The following is a 23,987-nucleotide window of genomic DNA, read 5'->3' as shown; positions in this document are numbered from 1 at the left end:
GTGTCTGTTTTATCTTAGAAGGCCACTTCCTAAATTTGTGATTTAGCCTAAAGAGGATTCTACAGATCCTTTGATGTTCAGGAGAAACTTGAGTTGAGTTTATGAGAACTTGAATTCTAGGGATTTACTGGTCATTTGAAGGGAAAGTAATAGGAAAAGAAAAGCAGAGGGGGATACTAAAGTATAATCTCTTATTGAAAGGTACAATGGAGGCTGAGTATTTAGGTTGAAGGTTGTGAATGGTTGTACTTATCAATGGAAATATCACTCTTTCGGTATTAGAAGCATTTCTCATTTTTCTGTTGTGCCATTGAGTCAATTCCAACTTGTAGCAATTCTGCACAGCAAAGTGGAACCCTTCTCGGTCTTTTTGCGCCATCCTCTCATCTTTCGGCACTACATCAGACAATGCTCTGCTGCTATTCATAGGGTTTTCGTGGCCAATTTTTTCAGAAGTGGGTGGCCAGGTCCTTCTTCCCAGTCTCACTTAGTCTGGAAGCTCCACTGAAACCTGTCCACTATTGGTGACCCTGCTGGTATTTGAAATACCGGTGGCATAGCTTTCAGCATCACAGCAACGTGCAGCCACCACCGTATGACAACCTAGAGACCCATAGAGTAGTTCCCTGACCAGGGAACGAACCTGGGCCATGGCGTTGTGAGTGCCGAATCGTAACCACTAGACCATTAGGGCTGGCTCTTCTCATTTTTTATCTATGAATGAAGTTGTAATAGTGTGATTAATGGAATTATTTATTTGGTTGAGGTTCTTATTTAAAAGGGAGATAAAAATCTAATAAATGCTTCATATGATCCCTGATCTTATGTCATCCCCACCCTCCTCTATCCACTGTTTTTTCAGACAAGTAAGCCTGCAGTTGAAAATGATTTTAAAACCCAGAAGCTCAGAGAGTGGCTTCCTCATCTCCACGACCTAGTAAGAGGTGATCAGGAAAACATCAGTCCTACAGATAAGAGCAACTCTGATGATAAGCAGCTGCTTTCAGAAGATAGTAGTACCAAGCAAAGTGGTAGGATAATTGTATTTTATTGTAATATTCTGCTCATTATTCTTTGTTTTCACTTCTTGCAACTTGCTGGTTGAAGAAAAGTTTGTAGTATGTTAATAGATTTGTATTGTGCCTAACTTTGTCATTGACCTGATAGGTGAGCATCTGGACAAGGAACTGGGTAGGAGAGCCTCAAAGCCACCTGTAGCAAAAGTTAAATGTGGACTGGACTTGAACCAGCATGAACTAAGTGCTATACAAGAGGTAGAATCACCAGCAAGTGCAAGAACTTCTATACTAGGTAAACAGATGGTTTGATAAAATAGGGTTTTTTAATACTTGGCCAGTTTTCTACATTTTTTTCAGGATGCTAGATGTTTTTGTTGAAGAAACTTAGGCTGTGTGTACTCATGAAAGGAAAAAAACTGTTTACATAAACAGTATTTAAAATTTGGACTTAAAGAGATGTGACATTAGGTAACTAATTTCTCCTTGTATATAGAGGGAAACCAATTTATTGTAGACAAAAGTCTTCAGTATTCCATATTCTGACACTCTTGCTTCCCTCTGCTTCCTGTCATGCCTGCCTTCTAAACCTATGTCTTTAGGATATAACTCAGTTTTTTCTCTTTTCTTTTGCTGTTTTTCTACTTTAGTACCTTCACTGCTCTTTTCCTGTATCTTTTATGGGATAATTATTATGTTTAAAATCTTGGCTTTAAGGACAATTAGATATATTTCTTTACTATACTTCTTCCTAGATCAAATTATCTAGAAAAATTTCTCCCTGTGATCCTTAGTAAATAAATAGCCTTACTTGAATTTCATAATTATTTTTAGATTCCAGACACCAAATAATTTTCTTGATCAAATTTATCAAAGCAAAATCCTTTTCTAAGGTGGAAGATTAGCTTTGTCAATATAAAGGTATGTATAAGTGTAATATTAATATTAGCTATTTTGATCTTCAGCCATAAAATATCGTACCTTTGTTTCTGGTTCAAAGAATTAAGGAAGGTAGAGATTCAGAGTAACTCTTATGAATCACTCCCCTTTCTACTTTCTTCTTATGTCTGTGGAACTTATAACATAGAGTAATGATTTTATTTATTAGTAGGCTTTGGACGCTTTTCTCCTATTTTGCCAGATTTGGCAAACCACAGCTATTCGGGAATCGATTGGTGCTTTCCCTGATTCAGAGTGATCAGTGGGAAATTCTCACCATTGATTCTTATGACTTAATGAGTCCTGTTTGAGATTGCAAAATGTTGTCTTGTCTAGAAGGGAAAGTTATATATTCCCTCACCTCCACCTCTCTATGCCTTTAGCCTTCTTTCTTCAGTGAATAGTACCCATACGGAAGTCTTGACACTTCCTTGTCTCTGCCTCTCTGACTCCCAATAAATCAATCACCAGTTCTCAGTGCTTCTTGGACAGCTCTGGAATCTGACCACTCATTTAATTCAGGCTGTCATTTCTTTCTTGAATGGCTGCTACAACTCCCAGTGTCTCCTATTTTCACTCTAGCGTTACTCTGATTCATTCCCCGTGGTATATTCAGAGTCCTCACCCTCTTTCTCCCTGCTTAAACTCTTGAGTGGTTTCCGTCTGATTCGAGGAGCAAGCCTACACTAAGTCTAGGTCCCTGGCTTCACCTACCAGGCCTTTCATTGTCTTGCTCCTCCCTTTGGGGTTGGCTTAGTGCCTCTTTTCTGATAAACTTTTTCTAAACTACCAAGTATCCCTCTCGTGTGCTTTTTGGGAGCTTTCACCCTAGCTTTTATCACCCTTCTTTGGGTAATACTTTTAATCCAAATATTACAGGCAAATAGTTTAAAAAGGCAAATAGTGCTAAAGGGTTATAACATGAAACGGCATTTCTTCCTGCCCCTACCCATTCCTTACCCCTTAATCCCACTCACCAGAGGCTTTTCAAGTCTTTTTTCAAGTCTTTTAGGTATTTCTTCTTGTATTTACATCTACACTTGGCAATGGGTTTTAGCAAAAATTAAGCTAAATTATCATGCTGATGTATAAATATTTTTCAATGCTGAGACAATTAGTATACTATGATTATGTTTCCTTTTTGTAAAACTTTTCCTGTAGTAAATTGTCTCCTTTTTAGAGTTTGCTTGAGTTTCTGTTGAATGTCTGTCTTCCTACACTAACACTTCTATTAAATACCTCTAATATAATTTGAGACCACGCCATTTTCTCTGTTTGTGGAACAGCTTTTAGTTGGAGGTTGAATGACCTATCTGATGCATTCTCTTTTTTTTTCCTCCCCACATCCCCACAGTACATAGTTGTGTATTTTAGTTGTGGGTCCTTCTAGTTGTGGCAAGTGGGATGCTGCCTCAACATGGCCCTGTGAGCGGTGCCACGTCCGCACCCAGGATCCGAACGGGCAAAACCCTGGGCTGCCAAAGTGGAGCATGCAAACCCAACCTCTCGGCCACTGGGCCGGCCCCATATCTGATGTATTCTTATCAAAGGTATCATTGCTCCCACAGGGAACGAAAACTGGTTCTTGGGGACGTGAAACAGTCTTACTCGTTTTATGTACCAAAGCACAAATGTACATAAAAAGATATGCAGTGGGGCCAGTCCCGTGGCCGAGCAGTTAAGTTTGTGTGCTCTACTGTGGCAGCCCAGGGTTTCGCTGGTTCAGATCCTGGGCGTGGACATGACACCACTCATCAAGCCACACTGAGGCAACGTCCCACATGCCACAACTAGAAGGACCCACAACTAAAAAATAGACACCTGTGTACCAGGGGGCTTTGCGGAGAAAAAGGAAAAATAAAATCAAAAAAAAGATAAGCAGTTATTAAAATTTCATGGAGAATGTAGGCAATTAGGAAAAAAAAGGTCTATAAATAGGCTCCTTAGGGGGGTGATGATAAAAGTAATGTTGAGAAACACTGATCTGTATTGCTCTTCCAATGTTTTTTTCTTCTCAATAGTTCATTTTGTTTTCTTTTGGTTTTACTTTCTAGGAGAATCTCCTCAACTTTTCTTCTAATTTTTCTTGTGAATTTGTATTTTGACTGTCAAATTGTAGTTCCTAAAATCTTGCTCTTTTTCCTGATTTTTTTTTTTCCTTTTTCATGGCATCCTGCTATTGTTTCATGGATGCAAAATATTACCTACTTTGAATATTCATAGTTTTCTGTTTGTTTGGGTTCCTGTATTTTCTGTTTGAGTTCTTTTGTTCCTTTTTGTTGTTCTTTCTGTCTGATACTTTAGAGGCTTTTCTCCAATATCTTGCATATTTGAGTAGAATGCTAACCAGCTAATTGGAAATTCTCTGGGTAGGGGCCATATTTACTGCTGAACTTCCTTAGGAAAGGTGGCTTTTCACTGGGGACCCTCAACTTAGTATCTGTAGTTCTTTTACTTTTCCAGTTTAGTTTCTTCAAAGAAAGATCCTCCAAGCCTGGTACAAGTCCGGCTGTCGCTGTTGTGGAGCCAGACCTGGGGCATCTGGATTAAGGATGCAGACTTTCTTTTAACACCCCTGATTTCCATATGGCACTCTCTCTTCCTTTCACCCTTGCCCCTCTCAGTGCCTGATCTCCCTGAATTCAGAGGGTTTCGGGTTCAATTTCTCAGAGAAAAACCTTCAGTCTCCTCTGGGGATGATGTTCAGGGACAGGGATGTCAGGAGATGGGAGGAATATGTTTCAAGTACATATTTTTAAGCATTATCCCTGTTTTTAATTCCCTGACATACACCTTCCTTTTGTAATACTTGGTGCCTTTAATTCCCAAGTTTTTCTGGAGTTCTGCACAGTAAATTAGCTTCTATTACTGGGTATCTCCCACTCCTTTGTTTGCCTGTTTGTTTTTATTTTTGTATCAAAGTATAACATTCAGAGAAGTGCACAAATCAGAAGTGTTTATTTCAGTGATTATCACTGTAATAACCAGACCCTGTAAACACTACCTGGTCAAGAACTGCAGCGTTAGAAAACTCCATAAACACTTCCCTCATACCCTCCCAGTTGCTGCCCCCTCAGTTCTCCCCAGGGTAAACCCCCGTCTTGATTTCTTATACCATAGACTAGCTGGGGCTATTTTTGAACTTTACGTTATGAATGCATATTATTCCTTATAATACTATTAATGGCTATAAATTCTCCAGGCATTTTCCTGGGATTAGTCAGTACTGAAGCATTATCTGGTATTAGGAAGTAGGAGTATCATTATAAACTTAGTAAAATAATTTAAAGGCCTGTATGAAAGATAAGCAGTTATTATTTTCTTGCTACACAGACCAAGTCTTTGAGAGTTTAGAATTTTACCTATAATCTAAATTGTCCTGTTAGTTTTAGCTAACTTTAGAGACCTAAGCAGAAATCTAATGAGTCAACTTTTTTTCCTCCCAGGTAAACCAGAATTTTATCAAGACAGAGACCCCTTGAGGGTCTCCATTAGCCGGGAACAGAGTTTCCTTGGGAGCCCACTGGACAGTGATTCATTTGGTGATCTTCATCCAGTTGCCCAGGAGAACGTGTCTGGTGATGACTCGGATGAAGCAGGTGAGAGAGAAAGAAATTGAAGGTGGAATTGCTGTGCACAAGGATATGTCGACAAAAGATATTTATTATAGTTTCATTTGTAGTGAAATATGGTAAATAACTTCAATGACTGTTGGTAGTGGAATCATTATGGTGCACCCACACTATGCAGTTCAGTGTGGTTGTTAAATGATGGGGGAAAATCTGTGTCCATACCCTGAAAATTGTCTGGAATGAGAATCACCAAAGTGTTGGTCCAGGTTTACCTTTATTGGAGGCTGGGTTTCACTTTCTCTTTTATAAGTTCACATACTGTAGTTGTGGGGGTTTTTTTTACAAGAAGCATGTATTATTTCTGTACATAAAAAGTTAAATGAGGGAAGTGAAGTTTATTTAAAGAAGAATTAATTTCACTTTTAAATTGTTTTACTAAATAAATGCTAATAGGAAGAGTATGAAGGTATGAGGTTTTTACATTTGGCAACCTCTATGAATTTTGTGTTTAAGCCGATTCATAACAATTCACATTTAATTAAATACTATTAAATATTATCTTTAAAAAATTCTGTCTCTAGCATTCTAAATGAGCTGCTTTATGTTTGCTTTTAAATATTTGGAAAATAGAGAATTACAAGGAATAAACCTTAAATCACTTAATTCTGCTACCCAAACACAACCAATGTTAATTTTCTCACTTTTGAATTTATGCAGGTCTCTAACAAGCTGCTTTATATGTGTAATATTGCTTACTGACCCTACAAAGCGTAGTCCTAGTACTGCTTCATTGGTTCTAAAGCACCTTTTAAGTAGTTACCTTTTCTAACCAGAGCTCTTTTTATTCTTGCTGTCACACATGCTTGGATAATTATCTTACTTGTGTCTATAGTTTAGTAGAATGAGAGATGACCGAGACTTATTCTGTTTTTGAGAGTTTATGGAAAAATTGACTTCAGCATCTCCTTTGTAAATTGGAGATTGAAATAACTGCAAAGGATCTAACTTCCAGTGAATTATAGTTTTGACCTTTTAAAATAAAACTGTTATCACTCTTTTAGATTTAGCCAGTGGATACTTATATTTCCTTTTTATTCTACCTGTGGATGTCCTATAGCCAAAGACTACCAGGAACACACCTGTGGGTGGACAAAGCTGGGTGTTTTGACTTGTTGCAGTGAAGGGGAATGCACACCTCAGGGAACCGTGAGGAGTCTCAGTAGGAGGATATTAGAGAGGACTTACTATAAGATTTGGGTTTGTATTGGGTGACTTGGGGAGGGTTCAAGGGAATGGGGTTTTGCTTATTAGCGCTGGACATTATCAGGAAGCAGGGATAATTCTGTTATTGGGCATCTAAAAAATTCTTACCTAGAAGGTAGGAATAATGGAGTGAGGCGAATTAAGGCTCTAATGTTAAAGCAGCAGCAGTCACTCATATTAGCCGGGATAGGGAGACGCTTGGTCATTTGTGTGGTTTGGACAAGATTCATGGTTTTGTCTATGTTCAGAGATAAGTATGGGTGGTCTGATTTTTGTCTTGATCCATCGCAGTCACAGAGTGGCCTTTTCTGATATTGATGTTCTGTGAAATTGATAATGTTTAGAACACCAAGGCCTAGCTGACAGTGCCAGGTCAGCTCCTGGCTCTCGGGCTGCTTTTCTGTTTCTCATAATCATCCCAGGTTCATATTGTTTCTCTCTTGGAAGCAAGAGCCTTAGTTTTGTTACTTCTCTATTCCCTCCCTACCACTTTATTCAGGTCCTCTTCACCTCACCTTGATTTCTTAATAGCTTTTTAGCTGGTATCACTAATTTCAAGCTCTGTACCCTTTGCTTTTGTAGGAAGGCAGGAAATGGTGCCTTCCCACATAGCATGGGAAGATTACTCTGTTTAAGGCATTGCTTTCATGCTGTTACTTCCCCTTTTTAGGAATCTCCTTAGTGGGTCCCTGTTATCAGTGAAACATTTCCAAATTAATAACACTTAACATCTTTTGCAACACTTTCAGAGACCTATTCATTGAATTCAACATCTTAAATAACTGACCTTTCTCCTTTCTCTATTCTTTTTTTTTTGTGAGGAAGATTGGACCTGAGCTAACATCTGTTGCCAATCCTCCTCTTTTTGCTTGAGGAAGATTGTTGCTAACATCTGTGCCCATCTTCCTCCAGTTTGTATGCAGGACACTGCCACAGCATAGCTTGATGAACAGTGTGTAGGTCTGTGCCCAGGATCCAAACCTGTAACCTTGGGCCACCGAAGTGAAGTGCACGAACTTAACCACTATGCCACTGGGCTGGCCCCTCCTCTCTCTTTTTTATTTTTCGCTTCTTATTACTACCCAATTGCTACCCTGTTCGTTCATCTCTCCTCTGAGGGAATCTTCTTGTTATGTGGCAGATAACAATATAGAATTGTGATTATAAATTGAAAAACCTGATTAACTTCTCATCTCCCAACTAGCTTTTGAAATGAGCTCCTAAGAAACAAATAACTCACTATATAATTTCACTGTCTTTTTCTCTTTTACTTAAAATTTTAGTGTGGATAGAAGCAACCAAATAACAGTTAATGATTACATTAATTATGTCACAATAAAATGTTTTTAAATGAACTAGAATAGGAGAGAGTAAAAAACTGTATTTTAAAACAAATTGTATTTAAATATAATATTTAGTATTAACTTTGTTTCTACTTCATTATCCATAATATAGATATTGTTTTACAAATAAATACATATATACACATACAGATACAGATAGGGGTGTGTGTCATGTGTGTGCCCTGGGTTACCTTTTAGGAAACATTTCTTACACAAACATTTAAGAAACATACTTTTAATGTGCATGATATCTTTTATTAATATAGTGATAATGAGAGAGAAATTTTTAGTTTATATTTGGTGGAGGAATTTTAATTTTATTCTGTTTCAGAGCCACAGACAACCATATGCTTTGGCCAGCTTTCTCACAAATGTTGGCTCTTGGGAGTAAGAGAAAAATTAATTCAGAATACCTGAATTATTAATAATGAGACAGAAAGGGTAATGTTTATATAGTTTTAATGTCAAATTAATTAGGAATGATAATTCATAATCAAAGCAGTATATGCTCATTGTGATTTTATAGAGAAGTAAAATTTCTCCTTGTCCTGTCATTCATAAGGAACTGCTGATTACACTTTGATGTTTTTCTTTCTTGTCTTTTTTATATGCATTTTTCTAAACTTTGAGATCATACTGTATTTGTGATCAAATATTCTTGCTGCTTCACTTAAAATAATGACAAAAGCATTTCCCATCACATTCTCTTTTCTAAAGGGTTTTATTCATAGAATAATAATGACAACTACAGTTCTCCAGGAAAAAGTATGTTGTGTTGACTAGTAAGTGTTTTTAGTGAATAATAAAATGACTGTTTTTTGTTTGTTTTTGTTTTGTTTTGAGATAAGGCAATTCTGCTAAGCAAAATAGGAATAAAAATTGTAGGAAAACAAAGGAAATGATGCTCTCTGGTTCTAAGAATTTGATATGCCATAATCTAAACTGTGTCGTGTGTGTGTCCTTCCCATCCCGTCCTCCGTCCCTGTCCCCCACCCCCACTCAGTCAAGGTCGAGGAGGCTGTGGTTGAGAATCATGCAGTAGTAAGTTCTGCTGTGGAGGAAGAAGCAGCTACATATCTGGGTCCAACTGTGAAGCCAGATAATAAGGTTAGTAATATCTTAATGTGTACTACGTTGTTAGAGTTGTTAGAGCTATTTGGCTTCACTTTGTCTTTAGTTTACAGAAATCGTGAACTATTAAAGTCTGTGTTCTCTGAGATCTGCTCTTACTGAAGTGGATCAATGATGAAAATAGCCAAATCTGAGCATCAGAAGACCTTTCAGTCTACCTGATGCATGATCTCTGTAGTTCTGAGAAGCAAAAGTATAGAGTAATTTAAAACAATAAGGGCTTGTGTGTGTGTGTATATATGTGTGTGTGTGTGTATGTTTGTGTTTATAAAGGTGACAGTGGATAACTGAGGACTTGTTGATGGATGAATGAGATTGGCAGGGAGTAACGTGTGTGTATGAAAGGCTAATCAGTTCTGAGCAATGATGAAAAAAGGTTTTTACCACTGACCTTTATAACTATGAAGGTTTCTACACTTGATCTGAGCTCAGAATTGATAACTGCTTATTTTGGTGATTTGGGCTTTCTTGGTATTACTTCCTGTATTGTGGTCTCATGTTCTCCTTAATTTTTAGGCTGAAACAAAAGAGATTTATCATGAGCCATTATCTTCAATAAGTATTTCTACTGGGAGCTTTTCAAGTTATGACAACACAGATTTGAGCCTTACAAATCCAGGTAATAATGTCAAAATGTTAATAAATAAATTGAAAGACCAGCACCAGTTGAGTTGCAATACAGTGGTGAGAGCAAACAGTGCTTTTCACAGTGTGCTGAGCAGGATTGTTTCTTTAAATCTCAAAAGTAAAGTATTCATGCCTGATAGAATATTGCACCCTATGATGTTCTAAACATGATAGGAAGTCACAGGCCTGCACACCCTCTGTGGATCCCCAACAACACTGAGAAGTATCCACTAATGTCACATTTCCCATTCAGTGGGACTCTATCTGAGCAAATTTCTTGGTTGCACTGATCCCATATCAATGTATATTGCTATGCCTTTTAACCAAAATTTGTCTCTAAGGAAGTACCCAGCCATTAAATATTTTCATTAAACTGAATTTTCAGAGTCATTTTCAGAGCATGTGGACCAGAGACGACAAGAATCTATCACCAGTAAAGAAAAGGAGACAAATATTTTAAGTTCTATACTTCCTTCATCACAACTTATTTATCAAAGGCAGGACTCTTGGGGATATTCATAAACTTCTGTAACCTGCAGTAGAAAGATTTACAACTGGCCAAACACACATTCAGCAGGTGATAGAGAAGTATATAAATGAAGCAAATTTGATGAGTGAAAAAACAGAGTTGTGGGGTAAAATTATTTTGAACAAATACTTTCATATAAACTAAATGTTTTCAACGTGTGGCTTTTTAGTTTTTTTATCCTTTTTGTAATGACTGTTTGAGCTTCATGTTTTTATGGCCTGCTGCAGCACAGTTATGACGTGGAAAACATTGAAGGCATTTAGTGAGAGAGGGGATCTGGAACTGACTAAAGAACATGTAAGAGATTAGCATAACTTCCTTTACTATCGCAAAAATAACAGCTTGAGGCAGTATTGCCAATATTGAGAATAAAAGCTCAGAAGTCAGACAGACCTGGATTCAAGTCCTAGTTTGACAGTTTTACTAGCTGTGAGACCATGGGCAAGTTACTTACTCTTTCATCTTCTATACAAGAGGGATGTTGGAGATTAACTGAGATATTGCACGTAAAGTACAATGCCTGGCCCATACCAACTCTCAGTACAGTGAGCTTTTCTTTTTTTAATCATTGATCCTAAAATGAGCTAAGTGAGAATAACAAACCTTATAGCAAAGCAGTGTTCCTAATAGCCTCTTACTCCCAATTAACCTCATTGGACTTTTGGCCTGTTAGAAATGGAAACATATTTGTCAAGGTTTTGATCATTAAGAGTATCCTTATTTTTTTTGTACATCAGAAATAATGATAGGAGTTAATTTGAAAGCAGCTGCTGGTAATGAAAAAACTGAAGTAATCTCGTTGAATTGGAGTTTCCTAAAAATAAACTTTTACAAATATGTTCTTAATACTACTTTTCTATGCTTTATTTTTTTTTCTTTTTCTTTTTTCTTGTGAGGAAGATTGGCCCTGAACTAACAGCTGTGCCAGTCTTCCCCTATTTTGTATGTGGGATGCCACCACAGCATGGCTTGATGAGCAGTGTGTAAGTCCGCACCCGGGATCTGAACCCACAAACCCCAGGCCACTGCCGAAGTGGCAGTGCGAACTTAACCACTACACCACTGGGCTGGCCTCTAGGTTTTATTTTTAAAATAAATTTAGCTTTTTTTCTCAAAATTCCAACAGTTGACCTCGACTTTCCAGAACTGGAACACACTTTTCCAAATTTGCATCATCAGCTGTTTAAACCCTTAGAACCACATCCAGATTTTGATTTGTCATCATCCTCTGGGATTTCTCAAGACAGCAGAGACTTTTACCAGGTATATTAAAGTAGATGTTTCATTGCAGTGAATTTCCAAGAACAGTCTGTCTTTTCTTCTGTTGGAATAATAGTTCCTTATAGTGGCTGCCAATTAGAATCCATTTGGAGAGCTTAAAGATTCCATTGCCCAGGCTACACTCCGACCAGTTGTTAGAATCTCTGGGAGTGCTCAGACACCAGGATTTCTTTTTTAAGTTCCCCCAGGTGATTCTGATTTGGAACCAAGATTGAAAACAGCTGCATTAGAATTTTGTCCTGTTAGCCTTATCTCCAGCTAATGAGTGTAACCCATAAAAGGCATGAGAATATTTTTATTGCTACTTTTTAGTATTTTGTTTTTTTAATGGAATTCAGCCTTAAACAGTTCAAGTAAATAGAATTTTGCAAGTCAAAGTCTCTCTCTTCCTATACAGTATGTACAGGAGCTAAGATTAAAACCTGGGACTTTCTGCTCCCACAGGCTGACATCCTGATATTCCAGGCTGCTCTCCATAGTTTCTGCTTATCAGAAAATGATGTTATCATGTTCTAAACTCTAACTGGTTAATTCGCAATTTCTTTTCTAAATCTTTTTTAAAAAGTTATTTTCATATTAACTGAAATGGAAGAATTGGGTTTGAATAGCAAATTATTAATGGGATAGTAAAGTAGTAATTAAGGAAGAGTAATCTCAAAGGAACATGATTATTGATTCAACCAGTAATCCATAATCAGTTTTTCAGCCTTTCCCTATTATTTTCCATCAGAGCTCAGATTCTTTGTGTGGAAGCCACCCTGCTACTGTATCACCCAAAAGTATACCTTTTATGGCACTGAGGAGGCCCAGCCTACATTCTTCTCTTAACCCAGGCCTCAACCAGCACCCTGACACTAACTTGGCTCTCGCTGCAGCTCTGAGTTTTGCTACAGAAGATATTGAGGGTATGTATGATTAAGTTAGAAAAACTTAATTAAAATCCATTACTTTTTTTCATGGTTGTTTACATCCATTTTCCTTGGAAATTGTGCTTAACAGCTCTTGATTTGTCTCCACTCCTGTTCTTACCCCTGTCCCCAGCATTAGAAGTGCTATTTCTTTGTGTATTTATTTAAGTAACAGAAGTAATACGTACTCAGTTTGCATTTTTACGGTACTGAACTTGATAAAATAAAAAGCAAAAGTGCTGCATCTTGCTCAACTTCCCTACCTCAGCCCTACAGTTAGCAGTTTAAGTATCCTTCTAAAACTTTTGTACAAATTTTATATATATATATATATATGTACACACACATACATATATACCTATATGTGATATACATGCACATTTAGTCTAAGTCCTGTTAAAATCAATATTCTGTTCTCTTATGGGGGGGATGTTCTCATCGTGTCTAACAGCCATATTTTCTTTATTAAATCATATTAGGAGAAAATACATAGTGTGAGCAGCAAAGTTACTTGAAAATCAGGACGACGATCCTTTAGCTTTCTATTCATGTTTACATACATCACTTTCACTCCTGAATTGTAGGAAGTAACCTGACTTTATTATTTGCAACTTACTCAGAGACTATTAGAGACTGTATGTGTATCGAAGTTTTACAACGTATAATTATGATGAACTGATTTCTTACAGGATGTGAACAATCTTTTCAACAGCTCCTGCCAGAATTTTCTTCACAGGAGGGGAGCCAGCATGCTGATCTACCAAGTATTTTTAGCATTGAAGCAAGAGATTCTTCCCAAGGCATGGAAAATCAGAACTGCTCTTCTGAACAGACTGAAATATTACAAAATAAGAAAAAAAGTGTTCATTTCCAGCTCTCAGTAGAAAATTTGCAAAGTTCAGTCTTCAGTTCATCTGATGAAGCTAATGTATTTCATCAGTTAAGTGTACAGCATAGCACTCCATGTGGTTCTACCTCTAGTGAGTGCTCACTACAAGACCAACTCGAAGGCAGAGGACAGGGCTTTGAAGAAGTAGCAGAAAGGGGGGTTGATACAATGTTACCAAGTCAAGGAATAACTGAAGATGATAAAAATGAAACCTGTGGGATTTTAAATATAAATCCAAATGTAGGGGAAATTGACTCTCAATTATGTGTAAGAACAGTGGAGATGGGAACTTCAATTCAGACACCATATTCATTATCTGTTCAGAATGAAAAATATTTTGAGAATTCAACTAAAGCAGAAACTCCAGAAATCATAAGAAACCTTTCTCAACTAACACAATCAGAGTTCTCTGTAAGTTCTGGATCATTTTCATTACAGAGCTCTATTCCAGTATGGGTAAGTGAAGTCTGTGTTGTCTAAGTAACATTTAGATTCATTTTCAGGAAAGACTTTTGAAACAATTGAAGGGAAGCAACAAAGCTACTTGTTAAAAGTTCCTGTTTGAGATGGTCAATCTCGTATCATTGGACGTCTCCAATGAAATGAGATAACTCCATATTTTAAGCTGACCTGTGAATTGTACAAAAGATCTTCCCTCCCATCTGGCATTGCCCTTCTCCAGCTTCCCTTTGGAATGGTGGCTCTGCCTGTGCTTTAGTACTTAACTGTTGATCCACATTTCACTGCATTGGATTAATCTGCTTGGTTTGAACTCCAGTGACCTGAATATGGTTTTTACCTTCTAGTATTGTTTATCCTTCTACAGATAAACCTTTAAAAAGAGATTGACATAAGGGCAACATCTAGACCACAGATCTGTTTTATTTGGTTGCTTTTAGATTTTTTTTGGTGAATTCTTGTTCAGTGTTTAAAACTAAAGATATTTCCCTTAAAAAATGTAGTCTGGCAGCAGTAGCCTACATTTGGCTGCAGCACAATAGCTCCTGCAGCCTTTAGCCAGGATACACCATGGGTTCTGCACAGCTCTCAGTCAACGGACGTTTCTATTATCTGCCTAGTTTTCCTTGCAGTAGATACTTTGAGACAATTATCCCATTATCTCTCCCATCCCCAAAGTCCTCTCAGTACTTCTAAAAGTGGGTTGGAGATGGAGGCAGCACCACCTTGGTCTTCACCAACTGTTGTTCTTCCTCCATAATGTACATTATTCTCACGTTTTGAATGTTATAAGGCTATTATTTTTGGACATGGTTTCCTTTTTAATTTTACTATGCAGGAGACAGAGTCTGGCCATGGCATAATGGAAGAACCAGAACTTACATTAGTAAGCACCAGTGATATCAGTATTGCTGAAATGGATTTTGCAAATTTAAGCCTGGAAGAAAAGAGAGAGAATGAGGCAAAAAGCTGTTTTCAGGTAAATTTCATAGGTCTCATTAACATAAACACACCTCAGTTAAATAGCAACCGATAACTATTTATGAGAATTAGGGAACAGAAAAAGATAGTTTTTCACTTATCTTTCCACATGGCATTGTTTTCCTTACATTAGAATTGTTTGCAAACTAATTTCCTTCCCCTATATTAGATGTAAATGCAGTAAACTACATAGTGAGCAGCTTACTGTGCTCACACTAGACATTGAGGGCTGACAAGAAAAGCCTCTCAAACCTCCCTGATGGCCTTGTTTTATACCCTAATAGTCCTAAATACATATTATTTATAATGCTCTTGATTTCACTAAGACTTGGGTTGGTACTCATGCCTTCCATTCCCCAATGAAAGAAATACTTTATTCCAAAAAATTTACATGGGAGGCAGCAGAGGAGCTCTTGAAAGGTAGGTAAGGAAATTCAGATCTGAGGTGGATACAGAGCAAGTGCTATTGCTTTGGATGGAAGTTTATTTTGCACTTTTCAGTCAGGTTGCTGCCATGTTCCTTCTACATTTTTCCACTAAACTATTCCTGCCTGGCTCACAATTTAAAATCTTATAAGGTAATCATTGAAGGGAGTTCTGCCATGAATTTAATCCTAATTTAGTAAGAACTTTAATAGATGAATTCATTGATTTTAACAACACTGCAATTGAAACTTTGAGACAAATGCAGGTCACCCTCACCAGCTGTTTGATTTAATTGCATTTTGTCTTCAATCCCCACAACTTTGCAGATTAGTCCCAGATACTACATTTGTACATTGTGCTACACAGTACTATGGCAGGACCAATTGGCCTGATGCCATTGGAACGGAATTCACCTAAGACTATTCCAAGATGTTTAGAAATGGTTCTACACCAGAACTAGTAATTCTTTTTATGATTACTGACAAAGATAGTGAAGACACAAAACACACAAGTAGTAAAAATGCAGTAGAGGTGGTAGCGAAGAAAAAAGTTTCTTAATTACCAGACTTGACAGGACTCAGGTGAGGAAAAGCTTTTTGGCTAGCGTAGGAGGACAGGAAAGCAGGCTGGTTCTCTAGTAGTCAGTCAGATAAAGCATTTTAATAGGAATAAAACCATTCTAAAATCTTCCCCTTGCCAGAAAACTCAGTCCTAGTTACTGAGACATCAGGGCAGCACAAAGCAGTGAACTAGTTGAGAATGGAAGCCAAGTCAACTGGACATAGATCCCTGTATTGCAACTGGGGCCTGAGTAGTCACTCCCAAAGGGAACCAGGGTTTAGAACCTTAGCAGTAAGTCTGTACAATGAGGTGAAACATGGTAAATTCATCTGACTTTCTTGCAATTAGGTGAGTGAATTTCTGCCTCTTGTATCAGAAACATCAGAACATTCTGTGGACAAGCCAACAACAGTGTCAGCAGGTATGCCTTAACCATCTGAAAAGGTCTGAACCCAGGCACAGTGGGACTTCCCTACTCAAGTTCTCAACCTCCACATTTCTAGGAGGGAAGGAGGAACCCCATAATCTTCACATTAAACATTAAAAAGTTCAATGACATGAAAAAAGAGCTTTTGTGCTTTTTTTAACAGAAACCCTCCCAAAGTTTCCACTTATACCAGGCAGCTTGCAAGAAGCATTTGTAAAACGAAAAAAATCATTTATAGAGCGATCCTCACAGCGACAGAAAGAAATAAAAAATAAAATCCATGTCTCTGAGAATTCTCAAAGCAAAACAGTTAAGGAGAAATCTACAGGTATGTTCCTCACATTTGTGTTTTCACAAAGAGAATCTGGCATTATGTATTTAATCAAATCACTTGTTCTCTGCTCAGGCTCATCTGTGAATTGCCTAAAGGGGGTGAATAAAGTCAGAGTGTCTCTTCCTGAAGATAGAAAGACTGCACAAGCCCTCATGCACCAAAGGGCTTTAAGGTACACACATATATGTATGTATATATGAATAGTAATGCAAATTTAGGAAGTGTTTTATTCCATATAAATTTCTTACAGATTATACAATCAGTTAGCTGAAGTGAAACAGCGAAAGGAAGAAAAAGCAAAGCAAGATGCTTATGCCCAGAACAGAGCAAGGGCAAAAGAATTTCATAAGGTGAGCAGGGCCCACTACAATTTTTCATGTCTAAGGTACACTACAACTATAACTGCTCAATTTTATTTCTCTTCCTTCCACAGAAAACACTAGAGAAACTTCGAGCCAAAAGTTCAACATGCTGACTTTCTACAAAAAGCATAAAGGGTTTTTTTTTAATTAAATGTAATAGGCAAAATTATTCCAGTCAATAAATTTTTATTTAAGTAATTTCATGTTGTGATTCCTTCCATTCCTCCAAAGTTTGAGTCATATCTTCAAGACAGCCCTGTAGAAGAGAGTAGGCAGTGGTTAAACTTCAGGGACCCATCACGGATGTATCTCCTCAGGAAAACATAGCACTACTGAGTGACTATTATATCCTATGGAGAACTTCAATCTTTGGTCACAGCGTTAAGAGCTCCTGGTTTTGGTCCCACAAGCCCTCTTTGAGATGACCTACAAATTATCTTTTTCTAATATGTACATACCTTTTAAAAAATTTTGCTCAATCCATGGTTGTCATGTCAGTCAATTCTATAAGAGAATATAAACAGTAAGGTTCCATTTCCAGAGATACTCAAGTAAATTCTGAAGCCAGCCCTCCCTGTTAGTTCTATTACATTAGAAGCTGCCTGGTTTCTAGGAACTCAGAAAGATTAACCAGGCAAAAGATAGTTGCCAACACTCGAGAGATCCAGGCATGCACTGAACAACCGCCACTAGGCATGAATGGTGAGAATTTGAAAAATGACTGTCATCCAGTCTCATTCATTACCTTTGGCTATTAGATGGTGTTGTATTTATATTGGACAGTGCTGATCTAAGCAATGGAAATAAAACAAGGTTAACAAAATGTTCCCAATAGGCTGCAATGCTAGCAAGGTAGCAGGAGAAAAAGCCCAGTGGGAAATTTTTTTTCTGGTCATGTCCACAGCAAATGAGAAACTGCATTCTAAAAGCCTTGGTAATGACCATTATCCCTGACAAATAACATGCTGTGAAGATAAAAAACTAACTTGCCACAATTCTTTCAGTTGGGATTCTTTGATCTCCACTTGAATATGGACATACTTTAAAAATTCTCCACCTGCGGAAAAAGTTTGTAAAGTTTACATTGGAATACATTTTTCAAAATGAGGTTGATTAGGTTCCAAAGTATCCTGAAACCCAGTTTCCAACAAGTATGTATTAAAAACTCCAGGTTTAAAATTGCAAACAGTTGCCATAAACATCTTCTAAATCCAGTTCATTTAAACGAAATGTTGGGAACAAATATATGTTCAAATCAAGACAGATTTTAACCCATTTCCATTCACACCTGAACGTATTTGAAAAATGTGCTGATTAGCAACTCCAATGGTAGCTATGTGGAAACATGCATGTGTCCAGCTAACTTTCACCTTAGAGCTTTAATGTTTTAAAATATAGCACATATTTAATGTAGATGCATGTTCAGAAAGGCTATTTTCATTCAGCCCATTCAGAGCAGTTGAACATTTTGCCCATCATCATAACAACATACATCATTGGTAAGCAATATACACAACACAGTGTCCTTTTTAACATCTATATTTTTTTTCATTTTCTCCTAAGTGGTGATAGTAACCAGGATTATCAGCTATAAGAAGTAAAGAAGTTAAAGTCTCCTATAAAATAAGGAATAAATTAAAATCTTACCTCTAATCTTTAGGATCCAATTTCTTCAACCAATTTACTTTAGGGCCCTAGGAGTTAAATTGTAGGAAGTTCATTCCTATTTTACCAAATGATCTAATATATATATATATATATATTTTTTTTTTTTGTAAGATTGGCACCTGAGCTAACAACTGTGGCCAATTTTTTTTTCCTGCTTTTTCTCCCCAAAGCCCCCTTGTACATAGTTGTGTATTTTAGTTGTGGGTCCTTCTAGTTTTGTTATGTGGGACGTGGCCTCAGCATGACCTGATGAGTGGTGCCATGTCCGTTCCCAGGATCCGAACCAGCGAGACCCTGGGCTGTCAAGGCAGAGTGCACAAACTTAACCACACAGCCACAGGGCCAGCCCCTAAGAGATGATTCCTTAATCATTTCTAATATTGATAAGTCTTGTTACATCCAATTTTTACTCATTAGCCTAGCAAATAATGTTACAGGTCTCATTGTCACCACTGTAATACACGTACTGTGATGGAAGCATAACCTGTGTCTCAATATAGCCACATTAACAATTTCTGGACACCATGAATAAGAGTGCCCATTTTCATCTAAAATGAGGCCTCATAAAAGTTTCTCTCAAGTTTACATATACACTATACAAAAGGTTTTTGCATCTTCCTAGAAGTTCTCTTTTGCTGACCATGCTCTCAATAAACAGGAGGCTAATAGAAACAACAGAAATACAAAGCCTTACATGTTTAGGATCAGAGTCCATGGATGACTGGTTCTCCATGTCACACACCCTAGAAAAAAGAGAAGCATTAGTTCCTACTCAAGATTAGGTCCAACTAACAGTATGAGAAACTACAGAAATACTGTATCAATAAAAATACCAGGTTTAACATGCACGAAGCAAAGAAAACCAACGATGCCAGATACTGAATTTATATCGCACTGTCCTTTGAACACCCAGCAGGAATACACTGCTGAATGCAGATACCATGCAGTGCAATCAGGACTGAACTGCTATAAACTTATGTTTACTAATTTCTAAAACTTGAAGTTCCTATTACAGGTAAAATAATTTCACCTTTATTCCTAATTATCATTTCAATAAGGCAACTACATTAACTGCATTTTAAACTATAAACCTAGTTGTCCTGATCTTTGCCCTCTGTTTATATACACTTACAGATGTAATTAAGTCAAATCACTAAAACAAACACCACACCAGACATAAGGATCATGATTGCTCTTATGGGCAGAATTTCTTATAAAAAATTCACAATCCCTATTCTAACATATCCAAGTATACAGGTTATTAGGATGAACCATATGGATTTGTCAGATTAGTAAAAGGGTGCAAAAAAGTAGGCATTTCATCTGGAAGCCCTAGACAGGCACTCTCCTTTTTCCCCAATTCTATATATAAATACAAATATGGCAAATATTTTGGCCAACATCTTAATAATTGTTTTGTACCTAAATAACTACTAGTCACAACAGTAATGGAGTGCTGTAGTCATAATTTACATTTTTTCAGCACTTTTGAATCCTTAATAAATTTCAATAGAAATCAATTATTCTACTTACCTCTACACATGAGTAAGTTCAAATCATATTCACTCCTACAGATAAAATGACAAATAAAAGATTAAGGACAACTTAAATGTGTGATTAAAAGCTAACACCTATACAGAGCTGAATACAGCTCTGTCAGAATTAAGTTTTAGTTCATGTCTGTATCATTCAGCAGTTGAACAGTTAAAATTCATCATATGAACTGTAATGGTACCAAGATTAACTGTCACCAATTTAAACTTACCTAAGCTGTCTCACCCTAGAACAGTATAGACCTTGGGATAGGCCAATACCTACGATAAAAAAAATTGACTATTACGTCTTTCATACTTTTAGCAGCTGTCTTGTAGTTCTTTCCCACAGATCTAACACACAGTTCTGTGAGTAAAGGAAACCACATAATTACTCTATGAGGCGTTTCCAACGATGTGGGTCTACAGAAAAAGCCCCATCGGGATAGACCTCAACCACTATTTACACCTTTTAAAAAATATAAATAAACAAAAGTCTAAATTTTCAATTATTACCAGAACTGTAATTTGCTCTAGCCTTTTGGATGAATTCAAAATTGCATAAAAACAAACATCCATTTAAAAGAGATTTAAAGAAATCATCCCATAAATTAATCACTTGGTAATGACTTTAACAATGCTGCTTAGGAACAGCTGAGTATATACTGATGAAAATATGCCAACTACCTACTACAGATGATCCAAAGGAAAAAATTTACCTGTATAAACTGAAGTCTCGATTTTTATGAACTTCAACACTGCAATGTTTTACCTTTGAAATTCCCAGATTACAGCGAAATTTTTACTTCAGCTGAACTTTTGCTTCAATTTAATAACTATATAAAATATTTTCTCATTTGGTATCAGTTATAAAAACCAAGAAAAATATTAATGTGGCTATATTTGGAAATAAGTAGAAGACAAACATATTGGGTGCTTTTTAATGAAACTTTATCATTGAGGTTTATGAAATCTTGTATCCTAGCATTACACTATTGTATCTTCTACCTCGTTAGATTATGCATTAATTAAAAATAATGTTGTATATGCTTCAAGTGGCAGCAATATCCAAGATTCTGATTATTGCTATAGCCTAAGATTGTTTTGGGACCCTTTACTCCAAAAGGGAAGATGGCACAATATCACTATAAAATGTGTGAATCCTAAGATTCATTTTCTGAAATGACATCATAAACAGAAATTAAAAGTTGGCAAAAATGTCTTTCAATAATGAGACCTGTGGACATTTAAATTACGTGACAACATACTACACTTCAACAAATCAGATACAAAAACTCACCTAAAGCATAAGACATACCTTAAGTCCAGACATTGTGTTCTCAAAATAAAAGCCTAATAAAAAAAAGGAAGCCATCTTTCATGTCAACATCAAAAACCAATAGGGCCAAGATTCCCCTTATATGCTATTTTAATTATCAATTCTATAGCCTGGAAGCAACCTTTGTTTATCAATACCCCACCCTCATCACTTTATTCTGCTTTAGATACAATGTTCCTTCTTATCTGTATCAAAACTCATACTGAACAATGAGCTCTGGGTTGCAAAAGAGGTTTTATTTTCTGCACCTGTCTCTAAGTCTTTGTCCACAAATTAAACAAAAACAAACACAAGTGCTATCATAAAATGCAGTATATATAGTAGCATAATTGACAAAATACAATAGTGAAGAAAATGGTAGTCGAAATATCCTAGGTAGTTAGGAAGGGAAAATTAGTAAGTTCTTACTACAGTATTAAACATTTGATACTAAAGGTCACTTGTCTGAATAAAACTGGGATAAAAATGGGGGGTTTCACGTACCCTAAAGAGGGTGGTTGGTTATGAATCAGTGTTTATTATAACTAACATTTCACTTTTAGGATTACAATCTCTGTACTACTTTGATCCAGTGCTCAATTGATGCCTGTAAGCTCTCTTACCCTGAAATAAACAAGTATAGGCAAAAAAAGTAGTATCTTCTCATTACTTCTTATTCTTTAGGAGTTTCTTTCAAATTTGTTCAAGTTCTTTTTATTTTCTCCTTGAAAGGTTCTTTTTCATCACAAGGATGGCGCACGCGCATGTGTATACGTATATATACATTCATCATCTTTACTTTCTCCAAATGTTCCTTTTTCTCAATTCTGCTTACCATGACATTTATATACCTATTTTCTTTTCAGGCCATTCTGTCCAATGTTTTTGGACTTTGATGCCCTCTTTTTAGACAAAGCATCTTCTCCAGTATATTCCTCTTGTTCTAAATATGCACTCATCTTCTTTGGTAATTCAGAACTTATTATGAAACAACTGTCCTCCTGCATAAGAAATATAAATATTAAGCAATAAGTAAAACTTTATTGCTTTAGTAATTATACATAACTGAGCTCTAGGTTATTTCAAATAACATGGAGACTACATCGAGATGTTACAAATCCAAATTAAGTTCTGCTTATTTTCTCATTGGATATACCAGTAGCAATACCACATCTTACCTTACTTAACAATAGTATTGAAAAGTCCGTGTTCTCAACTATCCAAAAGTTCATTTTTATTTTTTCATTTCCTGTACCAAATGCATGGAGTCTTTCAAAAGTTAAATACAGTCTAAGAGTAACTTTTGGATAAAATTCTTCCTGTACCAACTGCTGCTGTGCCTACATGAAATGGGATAAAAATGTCACTTACCACCAATTTGATATCACACTCATCATCATGTTCAAGATTTGCTGCAACCTCATCCTCTGCTCTGTAATAGTAAAATGTATCACTCAGATGACAGAATCTTCTAGAACCCAATTAGTAGTATACTGTCATGATATACAATTCAAACAGTAATACTAGTCAAGGAGAAAAATTATGTTATTTCTAACACCCCAAAATGGGTATCTCATGTGCCAAGCTTGTAGCTCAACTGTAAATAACCCACATGGCCTACTATATCTTTGCTCCTCACTATTAAAGTATAAACAAATCAAAAGCATAATACGGAGCACTTAACATTAACTTTAAAAATTTGCTAAAACATGATCAAAATTATTTCACAATTAAACTTACGCCAACTCTTCAATAGGAGAGAGAGATCCATCGTCATCCAAGTATTTATATCTACGACTATCAAGGTCATCTTTTTCTAAATCTTCACCAACATTCATTTGTTTCAAGGATTCCTTGAGGTGGTACTCATACTTCAGTTTTTCAAGGTAGTTGAAAAATCCTCTTGCGACTGCTTGCTGTATGTAAAAAACACCAAGACATGGCCTTACAAAATAAATTTTCTCACTCAGCAGATGCCCATATTCCAAAAGGGCAAGGATTCCCTTACCAAGAAGGCTTAGTGATACTGATTTAACTACTCTGCCACATGCAGAACACACATAATTTATCAAACGCTGGTTGTAAAAAGAATTCACTCTTCTACCTAGCAAGTTAATCAAACCTCCCTAATTAGTACCAAGGAAAATTGAAGCATAAATCTTGTATTATTTGGGAATTGCTAAAGACATTTTTAAATGCAAAAAACCAAATTTCTGACGTTTATTATCATCAACTTAAAACATAAAAGGTTAACGAGTAGTAACCCTTTCAAATAAATCAGATTCTAGAGCAAGGGATTGTAAATTCTGCGAACATTTAACTCAGATATTTGAGTCTACTACTAAGCATTAAGGCGTTTATCAGGCAAATCTGTCAGGAACTGAATATTCAACATCTGTAAGAAAATGAAGTCTATTTTTA

General features: G+C 36.5%; 2 protein-coding genes and 10 non-coding genes across 67 annotated transcripts in view; 3 read left to right on the top strand and 9 right to left on the bottom strand.

Moving 5' to 3' along the window:
• CEP295 (centrosomal protein 295) overlaps positions 1-17,246 on the top strand; it is a 48,592-nt gene extending 31,346 nt beyond the window's left edge. For 2 of the 7 annotated variants that reach the window (XM_008525708.2, XM_070623853.1), the window contains exons 16-29: positions 863-1,031; positions 1,168-1,311; positions 5,402-5,554; positions 9,137-9,240; positions 9,781-9,883; positions 11,547-11,683; positions 12,432-12,606; positions 13,299-13,954; positions 14,796-14,936; positions 16,274-16,346; positions 16,516-16,680; positions 16,759-16,858; positions 16,937-17,036; positions 17,120-17,246. In XM_008525708.2, the coding sequence (XP_008523930.2) occupies positions 863-1,031; positions 1,168-1,311; positions 5,402-5,554; positions 9,137-9,240; positions 9,781-9,883; positions 11,547-11,683; positions 12,432-12,606; positions 13,299-13,954; positions 14,796-14,936; positions 16,274-16,346; positions 16,516-16,680; positions 16,759-16,858; positions 16,937-17,036; positions 17,120-17,161 (2,262 nt within the window). In that variant the 3' untranslated portion in view covers positions 17,162-17,246. Of the gene's footprint in view, positions 1-862; positions 1,032-1,167; positions 1,312-5,401; positions 5,555-9,136; positions 9,241-9,780; positions 9,884-11,546; positions 11,684-12,431; positions 12,607-13,298; positions 13,955-14,795; positions 14,937-16,273; positions 16,347-16,515; positions 16,859-16,936 lie in introns of all 7 variants that reach the window. The other 5 variants (XM_070623850.1, XM_070623852.1, XR_011541096.1 and 2 more) reach the window with 4 other exon arrangements.
• On the top strand, positions 9,371-9,450 carry LOC139084390 (small nucleolar RNA U2-19). Its single transcript, XR_011541733.1, has one exon. It is a non-coding gene; the product is annotated as a small nucleolar RNA U2-19 (small nucleolar RNA).
• On the top strand, positions 9,623-9,695 carry LOC139084389 (small nucleolar RNA U2-30). The gene has a single exon (XR_011541732.1). It is a non-coding gene; the product is annotated as a small nucleolar RNA U2-30 (small nucleolar RNA).
• The window catches only part of TAF1D (TATA-box binding protein associated factor, RNA polymerase I subunit D), a 10,743-nt gene continuing 3,973 nt past the window's right edge, over positions 17,218-23,987 (bottom strand). For 4 of the 50 annotated variants that reach the window (XM_070623859.1, XM_070623863.1, XM_070623864.1 and 1 more), the window contains exons 4-14: positions 23,307-23,482; positions 22,938-22,998; positions 22,402-22,567; positions 21,567-21,601; positions 20,482-20,530; positions 20,250-20,284; positions 19,411-19,459; positions 18,696-18,742; positions 18,035-18,105; positions 17,507-17,552; positions 17,218-17,304 (exon numbers count right to left, since the gene is read on the bottom strand). In XM_070623859.1, the coding sequence (XP_070479960.1) occupies positions 22,418-22,567; positions 22,938-22,998; positions 23,307-23,482 (387 nt within the window). In that variant the 3' untranslated portion in view covers positions 17,218-17,304; positions 17,507-17,552; positions 18,035-18,105; ... (4 more) ...; positions 21,567-21,601; positions 22,402-22,417. Of the gene's footprint in view, positions 17,305-17,506; positions 18,106-18,695; positions 18,743-19,410; positions 19,460-20,249; positions 20,285-20,481; positions 21,602-22,189; positions 22,568-22,937; positions 22,999-23,306; positions 23,483-23,987 lie in introns of all 50 variants that reach the window. The other 46 variants (XM_008525725.2, XM_070623875.1, XM_070623876.1 and 43 more) reach the window with 28 other exon arrangements.
• On the bottom strand, positions 17,350-17,476 carry LOC139084382 (small nucleolar RNA SNORA25). Its single transcript, XR_011541725.1, has one exon. It is a non-coding gene; the product is annotated as a small nucleolar RNA SNORA25 (small nucleolar RNA).
• On the bottom strand, positions 17,869-17,992 carry LOC139084386 (small nucleolar RNA SNORA32). The gene has a single exon (XR_011541729.1). It is a non-coding gene; the product is annotated as a small nucleolar RNA SNORA32 (small nucleolar RNA).
• On the bottom strand, positions 18,464-18,537 carry LOC139084380 (small nucleolar RNA Z40). Its single transcript, XR_011541723.1, has one exon. It is a non-coding gene; the product is annotated as a small nucleolar RNA Z40 (small nucleolar RNA).
• LOC139084384 (small nucleolar RNA SNORA1) lies at positions 19,143-19,277 on the bottom strand. The gene has a single exon (XR_011541727.1). It is a non-coding gene; the product is annotated as a small nucleolar RNA SNORA1 (small nucleolar RNA).
• On the bottom strand, positions 19,530-19,667 carry LOC139084381 (small nucleolar RNA SNORA8). The gene has a single exon (XR_011541724.1). It is a non-coding gene; the product is annotated as a small nucleolar RNA SNORA8 (small nucleolar RNA).
• On the bottom strand, positions 20,368-20,440 carry LOC139084347 (small nucleolar RNA SNORD5). Its single transcript, XR_011541695.1, has one exon. It is a non-coding gene; the product is annotated as a small nucleolar RNA SNORD5 (small nucleolar RNA).
• LOC139084387 (small nucleolar RNA SNORA18) lies at positions 20,575-20,705 on the bottom strand. Its single transcript, XR_011541730.1, has one exon. It is a non-coding gene; the product is annotated as a small nucleolar RNA SNORA18 (small nucleolar RNA).
• On the bottom strand, positions 21,758-21,885 carry LOC139084392 (small nucleolar RNA SNORA40). The gene has a single exon (XR_011541735.1). It is a non-coding gene; the product is annotated as a small nucleolar RNA SNORA40 (small nucleolar RNA).

The sequence above is a fragment of the Equus przewalskii genome, chromosome 6 (genome assembly GCF_037783145.1).
Source record: "Equus przewalskii isolate Varuska chromosome 6, EquPr2, whole genome shotgun sequence".
In the NCBI taxonomy this organism is placed as follows: domain Eukaryota; kingdom Metazoa; phylum Chordata; class Mammalia; order Perissodactyla; family Equidae; genus Equus; species Equus przewalskii.
This window is presented reverse-complemented; position numbering and strand designations above follow the sequence as displayed.